Source organism: Equus asinus, chromosome 1, assembly GCF_041296235.1.
Source record: "Equus asinus isolate D_3611 breed Donkey chromosome 1, EquAss-T2T_v2, whole genome shotgun sequence".
In the NCBI taxonomy this organism is placed as follows: Eukaryota; Metazoa; Chordata; class Mammalia; order Perissodactyla; family Equidae; genus Equus; species Equus asinus.
The window spans coordinates 113,068,155-113,087,682 of NC_091790.1; the positions used below are offsets into that span (position 1 = coordinate 113,068,155).

Sequence of the window (19,528 nt, forward strand, 5' to 3'; positions counted from 1 at the left end):
GCATGACTGAGGGCACCGGCTCTTGGATGACTGTTTCCAGGAGGCCACCCTCAGATCCTAGAGGCCTTCTTCCATTTCTAGGGGCCTCCCAGTTCCAGTGGCCCCCTCACAGTATGGAAGCTTACTTCTTCAAGCCAGGGAGGAAAAGCTCTTGTTCTAGTCTGCTAAGATGGTGTCTTATATAATGTAACAATTATGGGGGGACAGCCCATCACCTTGCCATACAATGTGACCCAACCAAGGAAAGGACACCCCATTACCTTTGCTATATTTTATTAGTTAGAAGCAAGTAAGAGCTTCTGCTCTCACCCAAGGAGAGGGGGATTCTCAGGGACAGGGCTCATGGAGGCTCAGTCCACCACAGGAGGGCTGCAGTTTTAGATAGGGTGGCCAGAGAAGGCATGCCTGAGGGGCGTCATTTGGGTAAGGACCTGGGGAGGTGAGGGAGCGAGCCATGTGACTGTCTCGGGGAACAGGGTCTCCCCAAGAAGAAAAATCAAATGCAGAGCCCTGAGGAACACGCCTGCCATTTTGAACATAGCCTGTGTGCTGATGAGAAAGATCAAAGAGAGGGACGAACGGATGATGCTGGAGAGAGAGAAGTGCTGGAGCACGGTCTCTGAGGCAGCAAGAGGAGTCCAGCGCGTAAGTGAAGGGGTTGGCATTTGCTGGTAGCACAGAGAAGCAACTCAAGGTAAAAGGCCCGGAGGGAGAGTGGATGGACACAAACACAAGTGTCGGCGGTGGTGGGCGTCCCTACTTTCTCATGAACTAGGAGGCAAGGCCACCTGCAGAGAGTGAGGGTTAGGGAGCAGGTGGTAGCGATTTGAGGGGAATGAGAAGGTTTGAAACAGTCATCCACCACAGTGGGATGGGAACAGGTCTATCCCTGGCAATGGACCAGGGAATGTCAGTCTGTGTGCTCGACAACATGCAGGGCCCACCCGAGCTCAGCGGTCATGAATTTAAAGAGACACCAGTCAGCAAGGTTGGGTGTTTTTCTCCAACCGCAGTCAGCATGCATGGAGACAGGCAAGGCGTATGCGGAGAGCTGGCCTGAGCCGGGGCTGCGCTTTAGACATGCGAATGCACAGAAGCAGAGCGCGGCGATTGACCATGGAATGGAAGCTAGGTCAGACCCAGTAGGCAGCGAATCAGTAAGCATATAGTGGACTGAGGAGCACCATCAATTAACTGGATCTAATTGATGCTTAGAGAATACTCCATTTACCAACGGCGGAGTACTCATTCTTCCCACGCTCACGTGGAAGATTCACCAAGATAGAACACATTCTGGGGCCATAACACCCACCCTAACAAATGCAAAAGAACAGAAATCTTACCAAGTTTGTTTTCAGACCACGTGGAATTAAACCAGAAACCAATAACAGAAAGATAGCTGGAAAATCTCAAAATATTTGGAGATTAAGCAACATACTTCTAAATAAGACATGGGTCAAAGATGAAGCCTTAAGAGAAATATTAAAATATTTTGAAGTAAACGAAAGTGAAAATGTGACATCAAAATTCATGGGATGCCGTGCTTACAGGGAAATTTATAGCAATGAATGCATATATTAGAAAAGAAAAGAGGACCCCTATGTCTGCAGAAAACTATAGTAATGGGGGAGAAGGGAGGTTGAGATAAATGATAGGAGATTCAAGGCTGGAGGGTTTAGGGAGGAGGATGAAGAGGGGGCTGAAAGTGGCAATGAGACGCAAGAAAGAGACTCGCCCTCATGGAACAGGAGAAAGAGAGGAAACAGACACCACTTGAGATGCTGCAGGAGAAGCTGCATCCCAAGGGAAGCCAGGATCCAGTGACAGCACGAGGATGCAGGGAAGTTCAGGGAAGAGATGAAGGCTGTGCAGATTTTGCTGATGATTTTCAGAGGGCTCGGTGGAAGGGTTTTAGGGCAGGGGGTCCTGAAGGAGGAATGTCAGAGTGGATCGGGGATAACGGTTTGGGGGATAAACGATGCCCAACCACAGCAAGGTTCAAGGGGTGGAAGGGTTTTAGGGCAGGGGGTCCTGAAGGAGGAATGTCAGAGTGGATCGGGGATAACGGTTTGGGGGATAAACGATGCCCAACCACAGCAAGGTTCAAGGGCACGATGAGACAAGTGGTCCTGATGCTGTGGGAGGTGAGGGGTCTCCCCGGGGCAGACTGAGTTCTGTTGTCACACTGCGTCACTGCTGGCAGTAGAGAGGCCTTACTCTCAGCGCTCCTGTCCCCTGACTCCCCCTGCGGAGACTTGCAGAGCCACTCTTCTCCTGAGTGGTGGGTGTGGGTGTGGGGTGGGTGGAAAATCATGGATGCCTGAGTCTCCCAGACAGGGCGCGGGGAGGAGTGGGAGTTAAAGTCTTTCAGGTTCCAAGGAAGAGTGAGACACGTGTGGGGCACCTTAGTCACAGGAGGTTTATGGTAGGGCTACTCGGGAAAGGAAGGAAGAAAGGGTCTTGGGAGAAGGGGGTAGCTATTTAGGAGATTACGACAGTGTATCATCCGTGTGTGGAGCAGCTGTTCAGGGGACTCAAGAGGGCTTCAAATGAGCAAGTACCTGCGGCTCCTGATTTAGTGTGTCATCCTTTTAGTAAACCAGTGGCTCTTCCCTCTGTTTTTAATAGTTGCTGCTCCCTCTCACTTTCTGTTTTGTATTCAAATTCTCTGAGGACTATCCAGTCAAGTCCAGCATCCACTATCCCCATCCCTTCCTCTCTCTCCCTCCCCCCTCCCCCTCCCCCCTCCCCCCTCTCCCCTCCCCCCTCCCCCCTCCCCCCTCTCCCCTCTCCCCTCTCCCCTCTCCCCTCTCCCTCCCTCCCTCCCTCCCTCCCTCCCTCCTTCCCTGTCCTTCTCGCGGTCCCTGAGCCCATCTACACATCTGTTCATTCAAGTCTATATGGAGCACCTACTACGTTTAAGAGACTAAAGGGATGAAAGCAGATAAGGATCAAGCTTATATTCTAGTCCTGTCAACAAACATTAAATGAATGAGAAGGGCTATGGAGAAAGATAAAGCAGAGTAAGGCGAGAAGGAGTGTTGAGAGAGAGCAAGCAGGAAAGATCTCTTTGACAAAGTGACGTTTGAGCAAAGGCCACGAAGGAAGCAAGGAAGAAAGCCATGCAGATGTCAAAAGGAAGAGCGTTTTGAGCACAGGAAAAAGACAGTGTTTCAGGAGGAGGAAGGAAGCCGACACAGCTGGGGTGAATCGAGCGGGTGAGTGGAAGGAAGTGAGTCAGGCAGGTGGACGTGTGGAGGGAGGGCGGTGGATGCTGAGCGCCAGCAGGGCAGTGACGGGATCTGACTTGTTCTAGTTGTAGAACTTTATTCTCGTTCATAAGTGATTAATTTACTTTCTAAAAGTCTACACAGAAATCCTATTCATATATAATTTTTTGATATATTCACCCTTTTTACATACAGTGAAATTCACCCTTTTTAGTGTATAGTTCTGTGAGTTTTGACAAACACATGGAGTCATGTAACTGTCACCGTAGTCAAAATATAGACCAGTCTTGCCACCCAAAAAATTCCCTTGGGCCCCTTGGCAGCCAACACCTCCCCCACCCACAGCCTCAGGCCACCACTGTCCTCCTTTCTGGCCCTTTAGTTTTCTGTCCCCAGAGGTACCCCTCTGGAGCGTCAGATAAATGGAATTACACATAAGGTGGCCTTGCGAGCTTGGATCTCTCTGTTAGGCGCAGTGCAGTGGAAGCTCGTCCGTGTGGCTGCGTGTTGACAGTGGTTTGGTCTTTTTTATTGCTGAGTAGTATTCCAACATGTGGACACACCACAGTGTGGTTCTCCATTCACAAGTTGAAGGACATTTGGCTTGTTTCCAGTTTTTTGGTGAATAAGAGTAAAGCCACTCTAAAAATTCACATTCAGGTTTTTGTGTGAACAGAGGTTTTCATCTCACTGGGGTGGGTTCCTCAGAGTGGGAATGCATGGTCTTATGATAAATGCCTTTTAATTGTATGAGAAACTGCCAAACTGTTTTCCCAAATGGTTGTATCCTTTTGTGTTCCCACTCTCGATGCATGTCAGTTTCAAATTTCTAGTCATTATAATCGACACGTAGTGATATCTCCTTGTGGTTGTAATGTTCATTTCCCTAGTGACCAATAACGTTGAGCATCTTTTATGCATTTTCCTTCTGTGTATCTTCTTTAGTGAAGTGTCTTTACTAATATTTCATGCCTCTTATAAATTGAGTTATCTATTTTTTATTATTGAATTTTCAAAAAATATATTCAGGATACAACTGCTGTATCAAATTCTTGTTTTGCAGACTTCTTCTACGGGTCTGTGACTCTTGTTTTCCCCCCATTTTTTAAACAGTGTCTTCTGGATAGCAGAAATTTTCAATTTTGATTCAAGTCCAATTATCAAATTTTTAGGTTCTACATTTAGGTCTATGATCCATTTTGGGTTAGATTCTGGATACAGTGTGAGGTATGCATCAAGACACTCTTTTTCTTTTTGCATGTGACTATCCAATTGTGGGAAAGACTCTTTTGTCTCTTTTGAATTGCCATTGAGCTTTTGTTGAAAATTAACTGACCGTGTGTGTAGGGATGTGTGCCTGGACTCTCTGTGCTCTTCCATTGATCTGTGAGTCTGTCATTTGCCCATCCCTCACAGCCTTGGTTATTGCAACTCCGTGGTTCTCAACTGAGGACGATTGTGTCTCCCTCCCCCTGGCCCAGGGTATTTGGCAAGGTCTGGAGACAGTTTTGGTTGTCAGAATTGGTGAAATGAGGTCAGGGATGCTACTACACATCCTGTAATGCACAGCACAACCTCCCCCAACAAAGAATTGTCCAGTCCAAAATGTTCATCGTGCCAAGACTGAGACTCTGCACGTGGCTTTGCAGCAAGTCTTGGAATGAGAGAGTGTGACCTTGACACAGGCGGTTTTGAAGGAGTGGGGAGAGTATTATGTACATACAAGATCGCTTTGAGGATAAAACCGAGTGACATATGTAAAAGGGCTGGGTGCACAGCTCGTGCCAATGACATGCTAATTTCCGCATTATTTGTTACTGCTCCTGAACTTGACCAAGTTTTCTCGTATTTGCCATCCCTTCAGTGTGACCTCTGCACCTGTCCACGGCCTGCATATTCGATTTTGAGACTCACCCCGTGATGAGCTCTCTGGAAACAGGGCCCTGCTTTTTTCTCCTCTGCATACACATGCATGGCCTGGTGTAGGGCCTGGTGCAACGTTTCCCCTTGGGCCACCTGCTCACTGAGGAGGTGTGTGTGATGAGGACTCTTCAGATCTACTCCCAGCAAATCTCAAGTGTACAAGACATGTTATACACTATGGTCCCTATGCAGCTTTCTTTGTCAAGGTGATCCAGTTTGGTGCTAAACAGAGTGATGTACTGGGCCAGAAGAGGAAAGACTAATCTGGACCAGATGGCCAAAGATTTGATGACCTTATATGACTCCCGTCCTCACGGAGTTTACATTTTGATGGGATCAGAGACATTAAGTAGCTTAATAAATGCTCAATAAGGATTTGTGAAATAAGCTACAATCGGTTCTCCCGTACTGTGTTTATAGAATGCAAATTAATTTTCATTTTGCCTATGGCTGCTTTCATCCTTGAATGGCAGAGCTGAGTAATTGCGATCGAGACAGCATGGCTTGTAAAGTTCAAAATATTTATTATTTGACTCTTTAAAGAAAAAGTTTGCTGATCTCTGGTTGGATGCCTCAGATGTGCTCATAAGATACACTCATTCAGGGATGCCCTCTGTGTTAGGGATGATGAAGGAAGGAGCAGTGGTGGAAACCGTGTGTGCTCACAGACTCTCACGGATGTGATGGTTTGCGGGACAACATCGTCTTGTCCAGTACATCAGCCCAGTTAGCATCAGGCTGGACCACCTTCACACAGGAAGCTGCATAGTGACCATAGTTAATAATATGGTATCATATGCTTGAAATTTGCTGGAAGCAGATCTTAAGCATGCTCACCATGCTATGTGAGGTGATGGATGCATTCATTAACCTGAATCATTTCACAATGTGTATGTATACCAGATCATCACATTGTCCACTTTAAATGCATACAATTTTATTTCTCAATTATTCCTCAATAAAACTGGAAAAAAAACCACAAAGGAGGCTCGAAAAATTCCCATGACTCCTTACCCAAGGCAGTTTCTAGGGTAGAGGAAGAAATATTCTTTGGTCTCACGGAAAAAAATACAAACTATATTGTGAGTCAGAAATGTCTGTTTGTCCACCCAATAATCTGTCGTCCCAATTCCATGGTGTGGAGTGTGGCTGCCAGACAGCTGTCCAGTAAGGAACTACATTTCCCAGAGTCCTTTGTGCCCCATTGTGGCCATGTGACTTGTTCTCACCAATGGAATGGAACTGGGAGTGACCTGTCATTCGTAGGCTGGGACCTCAGTGAAGCAAAGAAGGGGTTGTGCTCACTCCACACCCTCTTTCCTCTTCTGCTCTCTGGATGCTGAGGGCTCCGGGGTTCTAGGGCAGGGCTTCTCAAACTTTTATGTATACGGGTCATCCAATCTGGGAACTTCTTAAAATGCAGGGCTGGTACAGTAGGTCCAGGGCGGGGCCTGAGGTCTTGCATTTCTAACAAGCTCCCAGGGGACGGCAGTGCTGCTGGTGCTTGGACCCCTCTTTTGGAAGCCAGGCTCTAGGGGACGATGGAGCCATAGAATGGAAGGAACTAAATAAAGAAAATCTACTTCAACCAGCAACTCCTGACCTGTTAGCTGAGCAAGAAATAAGCCTTTTTGGGGAGTGGAGGGTTGGATTTATTTCTTAGCAGCTAGTCTTCTGGGAGGGGTTCAGACAGCTCCCTGCTTCTGTTTTGAAAGTGTCTTGGCAGAGGAATTCAGGGCAAAATCATCTGTGGCTGTCCCCGCCCCCTTAGCATGGGCGTGTGTTCCAGATGAGTCCTTCATGTTTCAGAAGATCTGTACCTAACTATTCTTTAAAACCCTACCAAGCCCTCATACCATTAGCTCCTTAATAACGGCAATGGTTAAGAAAAAAAGGAATCTTGGTTTTGTATTTGTTGACTCAGATTAAAAACAGAGAGTGAAACTGTTTTGGGATTGGTTGTGAATGATCTGCTATCTAGTGGGAGGTCAGTGGAGAGCCGACCATGATGGTCTTTGATCCTGAGAGGTCAGTGCAGGGAGCTCAGACAGAGTGTCCCACTCAAGGGGCCTTGGTACAGGCTGCAGGGCTGAGGTTGGCTGGAAGGGCCCAGTCAAAAGTCCGATCACTCAACGGCTGATTGACACAAGTGACAGGAGCGTGGGCAGGGGGTCAAATGGGATATGTGTGTGTGTGTGTGTGTGGTATTGGGAAGAGCTGCAATTGGAGCAGAGAGGCAGAGGGAGTCTGCAGTAGTCCAAGGCCAAAACCCACAGGGGCCTCTTGCATGCTTCCAGCAAACATTTGTAGTGGGGAAACCAAATTCATCTAAGGAATCCTGACCAGCTGGACCCGGTGTGCTAGAATTCAGCCAAGGATACCAGCAGAAAGTCTCTCCCTGGGATTCGAGCAAGGAAAGCTGGAACAGGAAGTCCTGCCCTGTCACTGTAGCTCTGGTCCTGCCCTTACCTTCCTGAAATAAGAGCCAGAGCCAGGTTCTGCTCAAGCCCTGAGCATGAGCAGGAGAAAGTCAGGGGGCATAGTTACCGGGCTTATTTTGGACTGAGCCCCTGGGTGAGCTCCAGAAGCTAGCCCTCATCACAAAAGGGCTCAAATAACAACGTCAAGCACCTTCTCCAGAATTTTGTAGAAACAGCAGCAAACTGTCCACTCTGATGAGTCAGGGCCACATACCATGTTGAAAGCCATTCCAATTCAAGGGAAACTATATTGGACTTAGAGATGAGGCCAGTTTTTTAAAAAAATTGTCCAACCTCTGGCAAGTATTCACTGAGCGCCTGTTATTCACTAGGCCTCGTGAGGGTTAATGGCAGAAACACAAGATGAATCTTCAATCCACATCTTGATGGTGGAGAACAGAGCAGAGAACCTGTAACCAGAGAGTCGTGAGTCTGTGTGTTGATTAGACACCTGCCCGGGAAAGCTCTTCGCAGAATTGCAGGCGCACCAGCAAGGCCTCCGCAGACAGAGCCCGGCAGGATGAGCTTAGGGGGCTGCAGCCTGGGGAGGCTGAGGCCTCCAGCAGAGCCTGAGAGGAAGGGGGAGAGGGACATAAGGGAGCGAGGGGGAGTAGGGAGCATAAGGGTGGTCTCCACTCCAGGCCAGAGTGTCATGTACGGGAAACCCACATCCCAGCAGGGCTTCCTGCCGCCTTTTGCAAGGAGGCCAGAGGCCTGGCCAACGGCCGTTGGGTGGGCCCTGCAAGATCTGGGCCCCCGTGCCTCTCCAGCCTCCTGCTGGCCAGCTCTCATCATCCTCTGCCCTCGAGGTGACAAGCTTCAGTTGGGCCCTCAGCTTTGCCAGCTGGGTCCATGTGCCCTTCCCTCTACAGGGGCCAAACCACGTGGGTTTGCCCGGACGGAGGGGTTGCTAGGGCGCAGACTCACAGTTTGAAAACCAGGAGAGGCCTGGGCAAGTGGGCGGGCGGGTCACCGCGGACCTGCTGAGGCCTGGCCACCTGGACTGCCCCTTGTGGCTCCGGCTCCGACTGTCCCCGGCTGACACCTGCTCGTGTCCGGCTCTCGGCCTGGCAGCCCCTTCCTTAGGAGAAGCCCCACCGGCCCCTCCTTCGCTTCCCCTTTGCAGCTCCAACGATAACTGCACTTACGAGCTCTCTGTGGGGTGGGTGTGTCTGTGTAGTTCCCAGGTCCAGGCAGCCCTCTGCACCGGGCCTGGCACGTGGCTAACACCTCCTAGATATCTGCTGAGCGAGAATTCCAGAGCAGCACTGAAAATGTTCACATGCCTCTCAGTTAATAACAACAACAGGAAGAATGTACACGTATCGAGTGTTTTCTCTGTGCCACGCTCAGGTCAGAGTCCCGGGCTGTTCCTCAGCCTGGATGACATTTACACAGCTGCCAGCCGTAAAACGAGGAAGCTTTCCGTGTGTTTGTAGCTTCTGGGTATATAAGTTATTTTGTCACCAAAGAAAATTAAAATCGGAGTCCCCGGGTACATGTCTGTGTATCTGTGTGCTCACGTGTGAGTCTGTGTGTTGTGTGTGTGTGTATAATATGTGGGAGTAGATATATACAGATAGATAGCTTGGCCCTTATCTGGTGACTGCTCATTTGCTCACATTAGCTGGCTCTCTCCCTTTGAGGCACAACTGAGCTCGTCTCAGAGTTGGCGATCCAGATCAAGGAGCGAGAATCCAGGTGTTCCTGTTAAGATGAGGTGAGACGGAAGTTGGACGGCATGTCACTGAGCCTTGTGGCCCCTGCTAACCTTTACAGGTTGAAAGGGCGGTATACGGGGGTGTCTGTTTTGAAGTACTCCTTCTTTGAATTGCTCCACATCCCTGGCAGTTGAACCGCATGCAGCTCTCTTTTATTGTCTAGTTAAGGACTAGAAAAAGAAATTGGCTCATGTCTTTCCTGGTGGCACCTGAACTTTAGAAAGAAGGCAAGTCTTTCCAGAACGCTTGCCTTCTGTAACAAAGCACTCTTTGCATGCCACTACTTCTGTGGGTGTATTTATAATGCATAGGACATTTCCCTTCCAAAATGGTCCCATGTCAACCAGTTACATCAGAATCTGGGGGTGGGGTGTGGGGTGGGGGGTTGGTAGGGGGGTGTCCTTACTCCTACATTCAGTCTCTCACTTGCATTTCACTCTCTTTGGACCATCTCCATCTTTAGTCTATGGCTATCGGCTGGATGAATATTTCCGTCTGGGCAACCTGAGAGCCCCTCAGACTTTACCTGTCAGAAAACGCAGCGATGTCCCTTGTAGGTCTGGTCCTCCTCCCATTTCCTCCTTTTCACTCAGGCTTGAAGCCTGGGATTGTTCCTCACTCTTCGCACCCCGTAAGTCGGGGATCTCCTTGTTCTCCCTCCTCGAGAGCCCTCGTGTCTCTGCCCTCCATTCCAGGCGCTCAGGTCTCCTTCCCTCTCACCTGGACTGAAATTAGTGGCTGCCAGACATCTGCCCCTTCACCACACCCTGGACAGGACTGCCTGGACTTCCTGCTAGAGCCAAGAGCTCGTCTTCTCTTTTCTCTGCTCAGAAACCCTTCTGACTCTCCACCACTCCCTATCAGCATCTGTGATCTGCCTGAACTGACATCTGTGTTTAATCTTCCTCCCCACCCCCCATTCCATACAGTCTTGGTCAAAATAAACAACTCACTATTTCTCTAACATACTTCCAAGTTTCCTAACTCTGACTTGGCTCACGCCATTCTTCCCCGTATACATCCTCTGCCTCTTGAAATCTTACCCATCCTTCAAAACCCAACTAAAACGCCACTTATCCAGGAATGACTTCTAACTGCCTCGGGCGATGTCTGCATCCTACAAAATTCCATCTTGAGTTACTTGTCCTGGTCGCCTAGCCAGATTCTAGGCACCTTGAGAATACAGCTGTGTCCTGTTCACCTGTATTGGTTTATATATAGTAGACACTCAACACTATTTTGAAACTTTCATTAAACTGAGTTAAGCAGGTTTGCCTTAGTAAGTGCTCCCTTTAGCTCATGTAGCCCCTAAAATAATTTTATAAAACTCTAGATCTGATTTCATTTTTCATTTGGCATCTACATTTTTATCACAAATTTAAATATTGCAAGCATGTATTTTTTTTCTTGTATGCATGCTTCAAATATATTTTATTTAAACCTTGTAGTTGCAGATTTAACTCATTTAATTTATGGAAAATACCTGTTGTATAATCTAACCGGCAAAGCCGGTCCTCGTGGTCAAGTCAGACAAACGGCCAAATCACACACTCCATCAGGAAAAGTCTGACTTTATTTTAAAATTCAAATAAATGTGGGTGCTAATTCTTAGAGAGATGGGGACCCTATCCGCCTCCCTGGTGAAGGAAGACAGGAAGACCGTGTCCACTTCAATATTCCTTACTGATGCTCTCTGCTGTCTTGATTCTCCCTCAGGAGGTTGCATTCCCCAATTGTCCCTTTGTCTAAGGCCCCAGAGCTTTCCACACCTGGAGGCAACGTACAGAGTAAAATGCAGGACAGGAGACGCATCTGTCTTTCTTCTCTAACGTAAAGGGCCCTTGTTTGGGGCAGGTGGGAATGGAGAATTGGGAGTCCACAGGCTTGAAATGCATAAAAATGGAGGCTAAGAACCTGGACATGGATTCCATTTAAACCATCCCTGCCTGTGCGCTCCCTAGAAAGCCTCCGTGTACCCCAGGAGTGCCTGCTCCTCCGGATGAAGGCAGCTGACCTGGGACCAAATCAGAGGGGACTTCCAGCTCCTTTCACACGGCTCTACCCCTTGTCAGGATTTTAGAAAATTCACCTTCGACTTACGAAGGTCAAGGGCCATTTCATCGCTTCACAAGATTCCCAGGTTCTTCCAGATGACATTGCTGTCCAAGAGGCCATTTCATCGAAAGAAAGGATCTCATCGAACACTTAGATAAACTCTTAGAAACAGATGCAGCTCCCAGCTGCCCTCCCCAGGGTGGTGGGACAGAGCGACACTTTTACAGACTCCCTGGTCACTGAGCTGTGGGTGATGTGCCACCAAATGCCCAGCAAGGGTCTGTGTAATTCTTGGCTGTTGCTCCATTGTTCATACCCAAATGTTTACAACTACAGCTATTATTACCCCCAATAATCACCATCATCACCTCCACACATTTAACCAGTGCCCTGAATGCAGGAGACATCATCATGAGACAAAGCTGACACAGTTTGGGTGAGACTCAATAAGAAAGAGAATACAAAAACTCAGCTAGGCTTCGAGGCTCATGTAAGCTTTGGTTTCTGGCTCACAGCAAACCCACTCTGTGCAGGAACCACGGTCAGGTTTCTGGTGAGCGCCTCATGCTTAAAACACACAAGTGAAGGGATTTTAGGCACGGACGGACCTGGAGAGCCACACGCTTTCTGATCTCCGAGGTCTGCACCAGCCCTTGCGTGGAAGGTGAGTCAGATTCTGATGGAAGCCAGATGCTCTCCTGAAAGCTAGCTCTTGTTCCAAGACAGAGGCTGCAAACGGGTGGGCTCGGGCCAGACTCTGTCTGCAGATGGTTGGTTGTGCAAGTGTTTTGTCTTCTTGTTGAGTGTTTCTTCAAAGTGTCAATTAAACTTGTCAAACTTTAAAAACCAGACACTTTCAAATAAAGAGCTGATTTCTCTTCTTTTCTTTTCTTGGGAAACTGAAAGACCGTTCCATGGCAGAATTGCACTTGACAAAATGACAGCTTTAGAGGAGTGACGTGTTGTCTGTTGGCCCAGTCCCCACCTGCCTCTCTTTGCTTTTTCATACTTTCCTGACCTAGAGACACTGGAATCGTGACAAGGCCCTTGTCTAGGCCAGGCACCTTACCTGCCTCATCAGAGTCCTGCTCTGTCCCTGTCTGAATCCTTTGGGCTCTGATTTCTAATCTTTTTATGTCCTAATGACATTTTTTTCTTTTAAAATAGCACCTAGCCGTGTGTTACCAATATTTCCACCCCGTTTTGTTAACTCCGTTGTTGTCCGTCTTTTTGCTTTTTCAGCTTGCACTTGGCCATTCTCAGATTAGTTCATGAAGGGTGACATATATTTATTACCAACATCTTAACTTTTTTGTGCTTGATTTCACACTTCGTGCCAGCTTCTTCCCTTTTCCAAAAGTGATACATAGTGTATTTAATTTTTTAAAAATTATATTGGAAGTGAAAAAATGGTCAGTGTGGGAAGATTAGGCCTCGAGTTGACGTCAGTGGGAAGTCTTGACAGGACCAGGGTTGAGAACTCTTTCTCTGGCCTGTAATCTCCTCGATGGCAGGGTTGTCTCACCCTATTACTGCATAGACCTCTCGTCCCCCTAATGCACGTACTGTGACACATTCCAAAAGGCATGCTCAGCCCTTCTCTGTGGACTTCCACACTGCTGTTCGCTAGATGTTGGCTTCTGCATAAACTCCTTGTGATTTTGCTTGAAAAAATTTCAGAATTAAAAGGAAAAAAATGGGATGGACTTTATTGTTGATTGATACCTTAAATCCATTTTGAAAAAAGGCTGAGTATCAATCAGTGTAGCAAGAACAGAAACATAGGACAATTCATAAACGATGTAGTTAGCCCACAGGCAAATACCGACTAGATTGTCTATGAGAAAACTCTCAATTTACTCGGGTGAAAAAAGTCAACAGCTTTTTCCCATGTAATTCCACTGCATTTAGATTTAAGTTTCAAAGAAGTTCTGTTTGGGGCATTAAACTTATAGTTTAAAAATCTATAAAAGCTGCAGTTTAAAAAAAATTGACTCCCAGTAATTAAGTACTTCAAATTAACACACAGCCTGTATAGTTGGAAAAAGAAAAGATTTTTGGATATATATTTTATTTGACAGTGTTTTAGAATATCATACAGTAAACAAGATTTCTGTAAAAGTTAATTTATCCATAGTGGTGCGTTTCATAAAAATAGTTGCTCACTTACAGTCTTTCTGTGACTATTAATACATGGAATTATATTTATAGAGATACAGCTGTACAGGGTAAATTCACAGCTAACACTACACAGAAATATTATTTGGAATGGCATTTAGATGATGTGCTGTCTTCACAGGTTATGGATTACAGCCGCATAAAGCAATTACTGCACAAATGGTAGCTGCGGACTGTGCAAATCAGAGTTTATGCAAGCGTAATCTCAATTTTTTTATCCTTTTGTAACACATGGAAAATAAAGGTCAGAGGATACAGTACCAGGACGTGCAGCTACACTACAGAAGCATTGTCCAAAACCAGATTCAATAAATTAATGGCAAACTCTACTGGATTTCTAGTCCAGGGGAGAAAGACTAATTGAGATTAAACTAAAAGTATTGTCAACTGCTACGTGTGTTTGTGCTTTTGTTTATGCCGGATGGGTTCCCCTTTTGGAAATTGCTTTTACAAGCTGCGAAACTCTTCACTGGAAGCTTTCAACTGTATTCTCCTCGCGTCAAATGACTGAACCACGCCCGATGGAAATTAAAGGGCCAGTGCTCGGGATACTGCAATTACACAGAGAAGGGAAGATGTGACCGAGGGCAGCTGTTACGTGTGACTTTGTGCACTGGACCCGACCTCCTGGGTTTACTCATTGGACGGCAGGTGCAGGGAGGCGAGGGTTACCTGCATTTCCACATTGGAAAGGAGCAGAATCTGGGAAGGATGAAGCATGGGTCATCCAGGCCATCTTAAAGGGAAACTGCCCTCAGAAACATTTTGCCTTTTAATACATGTAGCTACCACTAAGTACCATTGGGTAATTAATTGAAGGTAACATTTCACAAAGAAATATTAAAACAGCAAGGAAGAAAGGCAAGCCTTAGACTTTTACTAGGCAATCCACCGCAGATGGAGGAAGATAGACAGAAACATCTACAGGTTGCTAAAGAAAAAAAAAAAAAAAACCTAGCAAAGAGTAGAAGACAAAAAAGCAAACCAAATGGAAATAAAAGGAGAAAGAATAAGAAAGATAAGCAGCACAATGCTAAAAAGGTTCATGTTCTTTAATGAAAATAAATTGGTCATCATAATGATTTTTCAATATTAGGGATTCATTATAATCTGAGAAATATAGGAGAAATACTTTGCCTCTGCTCTATCAAAGTGAAAATGAAGTAATGGAAGTGGGTTTAAAAAAAGACAATAAAATAGGTGAAATATAAGCGTGCTGTCAAAAAAGCTACGAGGTCTGCCAGCATGAGACAACAGGAGAGCCTTTCCATAGAGGAGCTGCAGCGTTGCCAATCTCAATTCAACAAACCGTGGTCCTTCAATTATAAAATTCATGTTTTAGATGAAAACCAATTAAGATCTATGAGCTAAACTGCAAAATTCTGACTTATGGCAAACTGTTCTCTAGGATACAATTTTTGAAACCTCTTTTTTTTTTCCTACCACTGAAAATGTACAGAAACATGACTTGATCACAGGAATGGCAGTAAAAATGGCATCACACCAATGAATTCACGAGATTGCTAAGTCACCCTGCGTTCCCAGGGAACGACGTTCCTAACACGGTGATGGATGCCCCGGGTGAGCCATGGAAACCTGTCATGGGCAAACACAGTTTTGAATGTTTCAAAGAAACCTTGTAACCCCTGTCTAGATATGTCAAGAACAATTTATTTACAACTCTTTAGGTCAATTAAAAGATAGAATCTTGTCTCCGTTTCAGCTTGCTCCGTGCAGTTTGATTTTTAAGGCGATATTCCAGTTTCTGATTGCTCTTAACGTGTCCAGTTTCTTGATACAAAGTTTGGATGACATCCAAAGCCTTCATGCAGTGGGGGAATTTTTTTTTTCTCTCTCTTTCTTTTTACTAAAGCTACACTGCACTGTCTCTCTGTGACGATGTTCACGTTATTTTGGTTCTTCCGTAGCTGCCAAAGCCCCGCACGGGCCCGGGGGCTTCAGGGTCAGTCTGGGTCTGCGCGGGGACGCTGCACGGCCCGCGCTCGGCGGACCCGCGGGGCTTCGGGCGGCGCTCGCAGGCCTCGGGGCCTCGTGGATGTAGGCGTGCGACAGGGACAATAAATTAAGACGCTGGCAGGCAGGCGGGGCGCGAGGGGCGCGAGGAGCGCGGCGGGTGCGCGCGCGCATCTCACCGGCCCGCGGCCGAGGCGCCGGGCTGGAGGCCCCCGGGCAGCCGGTCGGAGCCGGGCACGCGCCAGGGCCCCGGGGCCACGGCCGCCCTGCGCGCCGGTGCGCCCCCCGGAGGCCGCGCGCCCTGCCGGGGCCCCGCGCGCGCGCCCCTGCCCTCGGGCTCGCGCGCGCCCGGCCGCTCCGCGCACGCGGCCGCCGCCCCGGGGCCCTGGCGCCGGCCGAGCTCGGGGCCCGCCGCGGCGCGGGGCCGCTCCTGGCCGCCGGGGGGCGCCCTGCCGGGCTCGGGCCGGGCCTGGCCGCCGGGCGCCTCCTCGAGCCGCGGCCGCGCCGCCCGCTGCGGGCTGGCCGAGCGCTCCCTCTGCTCCCCGAGGCGCTGCTTCTTCTGGCCGCCGGCCGCGCGCTGCTTTGGCTTCCTCGCGTCGTGCTCCCTCTTGCTGTCCCCCGCCGGGCCCGGGCTGGTCTGCGGGCGCGCGGCGGGCGGCGAGGGCGGCGAGAGGCCGTCGTCGGGCGCGGCGCCTACTTGCGGCAGAGCGGGGCCGGCGGCGGCGGCAGGGCTCCGGGCGCCGGGGTCGTCTGCGGGCGGAAGCACAGCGTCAGCGGCCCCCGCGCCCCGGCCTCGCCGCGCCGGGGACGCAGCAGGGCGCAGGGCCACCGCGCCCGGGTCCCCGGCCCCCGCCCCCGCCCGCACTGCCGACAGGGCAGCGGCCGCCCCGGAGCGCTGCGTCCCCGCGCTCTCCACCCAGCCCGTCCCTGGTCCGCGGACCGGGGAGGTCAACGCCAAGCCCAGGCCCAGGCCGTCCCTTAGCTTTGGCCCCTGCTAACTCCCCGGCTGTCATCGGGGCTGACGGTCCTGCGTGCTGTCTGACCTGCAGCGCTTGCATGAGTGATTCTCAGACTCGAGTGTCCATGGGAATCACCCGGGGTAGTTCTAAACGATACCCAGAGATGGGTATACCTCGGAATCACCCGGGGGAGTGCTGAACAACACCCAGACATTCCACTCTGATGGGGCCCCGGAATTTCTCCGCATTTGAACGGGTGACCCTGAAGATGGTCCAAGAACCGAGCTTTGAGAAACACGGGTCTGAGTCCCCTGAAGAAGTTGGGGGAGTGACTGTCTCAACCGTTAGGTGTCACTCAAAGCCCAATTCTTAGCTACCACCAGCTACCCTCAGAATTTGGATAAATTCATCTAACGACGTTCATTGTCGTCTTGTCTTTTAGAAATCATTGTCCTTAATTCTTTTTAGTAGTTCTAACATTATAGAGGGCCTGGGACTAAGATAAATGTTCCTTTGGGAAGCCTAGTGTCGACGTTTATTTGGGATTTAAAATCTCTCTACTTTCAGAAAGGATTTGAGACAATTTACAACAACAAAACACATACAAAATAGAATGATAAAAATGAGAAATGATTTTTCTTTTCTTTTTTTCTTTCTTTTTTTTTCTTTTTTTTTTTTAAAGCAACCACTGGTCGGAAGCCAAGTAGAAAGAGGAGAGATGTGCTAGGAATCTGAGATGAGTTAGTTACTCCTACGAGCATTAACGTTACCCTCGAGTGTCTGGCCATCAAAACAAAATTAGAGCAGGAAAGCTAATACAGCAAACCCTTGATATTCGGAAGGAATATGTCCCAAGGCCTTTGGAAATCCTCCCATTTTGGAATACATGCTAGAGTGTAATTTTTCTCCATAGGCTAGGTATATGGAGATACGGTCATGAGTGGGGAACAAAGAAGCCCCATTGAGATCTGGATGCTGAGTGGTGGGCAAGGCTCCCTCACTAGCTAAGAGATTCGGTCCCACACACCAGCCTCAGTGCATTCGATTCAAATTCCTGCTTCTGTAACATCGTGCGTGGGAGGGAGACTGTGGAGGGCCCTTGTGCATCCTCAATCATAAATGTCAAGGGCCTCCTTTGTTTAAAAGTTGAGCATTCTTATCTGGTAGCTTTGATACTGATGAGCCTGAGGCAGAGGAAGAGGGTAGTGGGGTTGATAGTGCAGTAATTCTGGCCACCTGTAGAATATCAAATCAGTTATAAAAAATTTCTCCATTGATGTGAAATTTGAATGGCGTGTTTAGGGCACAGTGTTCTTTTCCTTCTTTCCATAGACTGATGCCCATTATTATTTTCAAATAGTGAGTAAAAAAAAATCCTAGAAAAGCATCAGAAGACCTGGAATCTGATCCTGCCTCTGGCATTTACCAGCGATATGATTTTGGAACAACTACTTGGCCTCTCTGAGCCTCAATTTCTTCCTTTATAGGATGGGGATAAAATGTCTACCTCATAGAGGTGAGACATGCACTTTCTAAGGGAAAAGCCTCTTGCGATGGGAGGGTTATAACGATTTTTGGCGCAACGTTGAGTCAGATTTTTCTTCTGTGCCCCGGTGGCTGCTTAACTATGGCCTGGGCTCCAGTGGAAGCCTCATTAACCAGCCTACTTGCAGGTGAGGTTTTGCATAAGTGAGTAAGTCAGCCATTCCCATAGGCTGTGATTCCTACGTGTGGTTTTGTTATAACTCAGGTATCCTCGGTTATATCGAGGAATCCTCTGAAATCCTCACACGCAAATGTATTCAGTGAAAATTGGAGTCAGTTCCACTGCTGGCAGGGTTAGAATTTTAAAATCAAATTGCCCAATGGTGGATGGAGGCAACCCTACTAATAACAGAAAGAATTGCCTGAAAGAGTTAAAAGTGGTCCCCAAAAGTCCCGACTAGAGGGTAGTTGTGCCCTGGAAATCTCTGACTTGGACCATGGTAATGATATCTCACATTTTAATAGCTCTTTTCCCCACCATTACATCACATAGGATGGAGGCAACTCGCTGGCCTTGAATTATTTCTGAGATACACGAGGTTGATATTATTCACACCATTTCCTAAAGGAGGAATTGAAGCAGAGAGAGGTTAAGTAACTTGACCGAGCTTACAAAATGGATCAGCCAGGGGTAAAATATTGGGGTTCTTTACTCTTTCTACTTACTGAGAAAATTTGCCTAAGATGTTGCCTTGCAAATAGGATCAAAGCATGTGAGACTGGCACGCTCAGGGGCCACTGCTGACCAACAGGAATTAGGTCCTATCGTTGAACAGAATACTTAGCATTTATTTTTAAACATCTTATTTATAATGATAAAGTAGAAGGTGAAATTATTCAAAATATGAAAATATGGAAGAATTCCTCTTACTATAAAAAGATTTCTCAAGTATTTGTTTATATATCATGAACTACTTAGTGGGAGAAGGTAAAAGCTAAAATGTTCTAAGCCACTTTGTTTTGTTGTCAGTGCCATGGAGTCTATTCTGACTCCTAGTGACCCTTTGGACAGCAGAGCAGAACCCTGCCTGGTCTTTTTGCGCCATCCTCTCACCTTCCAGCGCTGTGTCAGACATGCTCCAGCTGCTATTCATAGGGTTTTCAAGGCCAACTTTTTCGGAAGTGGGTGGCCAGGTCCTTCTTCCTAGTCTGTCTTAGTCTGGAAGCTCCACTGAAACCTGTCCACCATGGGTGACCCTGCTGGTATTTGAAATCCTGGTAGCATACCTTTCAGCATCACAGCAACACACAGCTGCCACAGATGACAACCAACAGACGGGTGATCTGTTTCCTGGACCAGGAAATAAACCTGGGCCAGGGTGGTGAGAGCACCGAATCTTAAGCACCAGACCACCAGAATTAAAATGAACTAGGTCATAAAGTCAAATGAATAAAAGATGGACATTTCTGTATGTGATTTAATAGTTTTCATTTTCCTGACAAGAATCCTCCAGTTCAATTGC

At 47.9% G+C, this 19,528-nt stretch overlaps 1 protein-coding gene across 5 annotated transcripts in view; it reads right to left on the reverse strand.

The window, feature by feature from the left end:
• MAGI2 (membrane associated guanylate kinase, WW and PDZ domain containing 2) overlaps positions 1–19,528 on the reverse strand; it is a 1,256,398-nt gene that overhangs the window by 515 nt on the left and 1,236,355 nt on the right. For 2 of the 5 annotated variants that reach the window (XM_070506099.1, XM_044769320.2), the window contains one exon: positions 13,445–16,311. The exons of 1 other annotated variant lie outside the window; for it this stretch is intronic. In XM_070506099.1, the coding sequence (XP_070362200.1) occupies positions 15,737–16,311 (575 nt within the window). In that variant the 3' untranslated portion in view covers positions 13,445–15,736. Of the gene's footprint in view, positions 1–13,444; positions 16,312–19,528 lie in introns of those variants that run through there. 2 more of the 5 variants (XM_070506108.1, XM_070506104.1) reach the window with 1 other exon arrangement.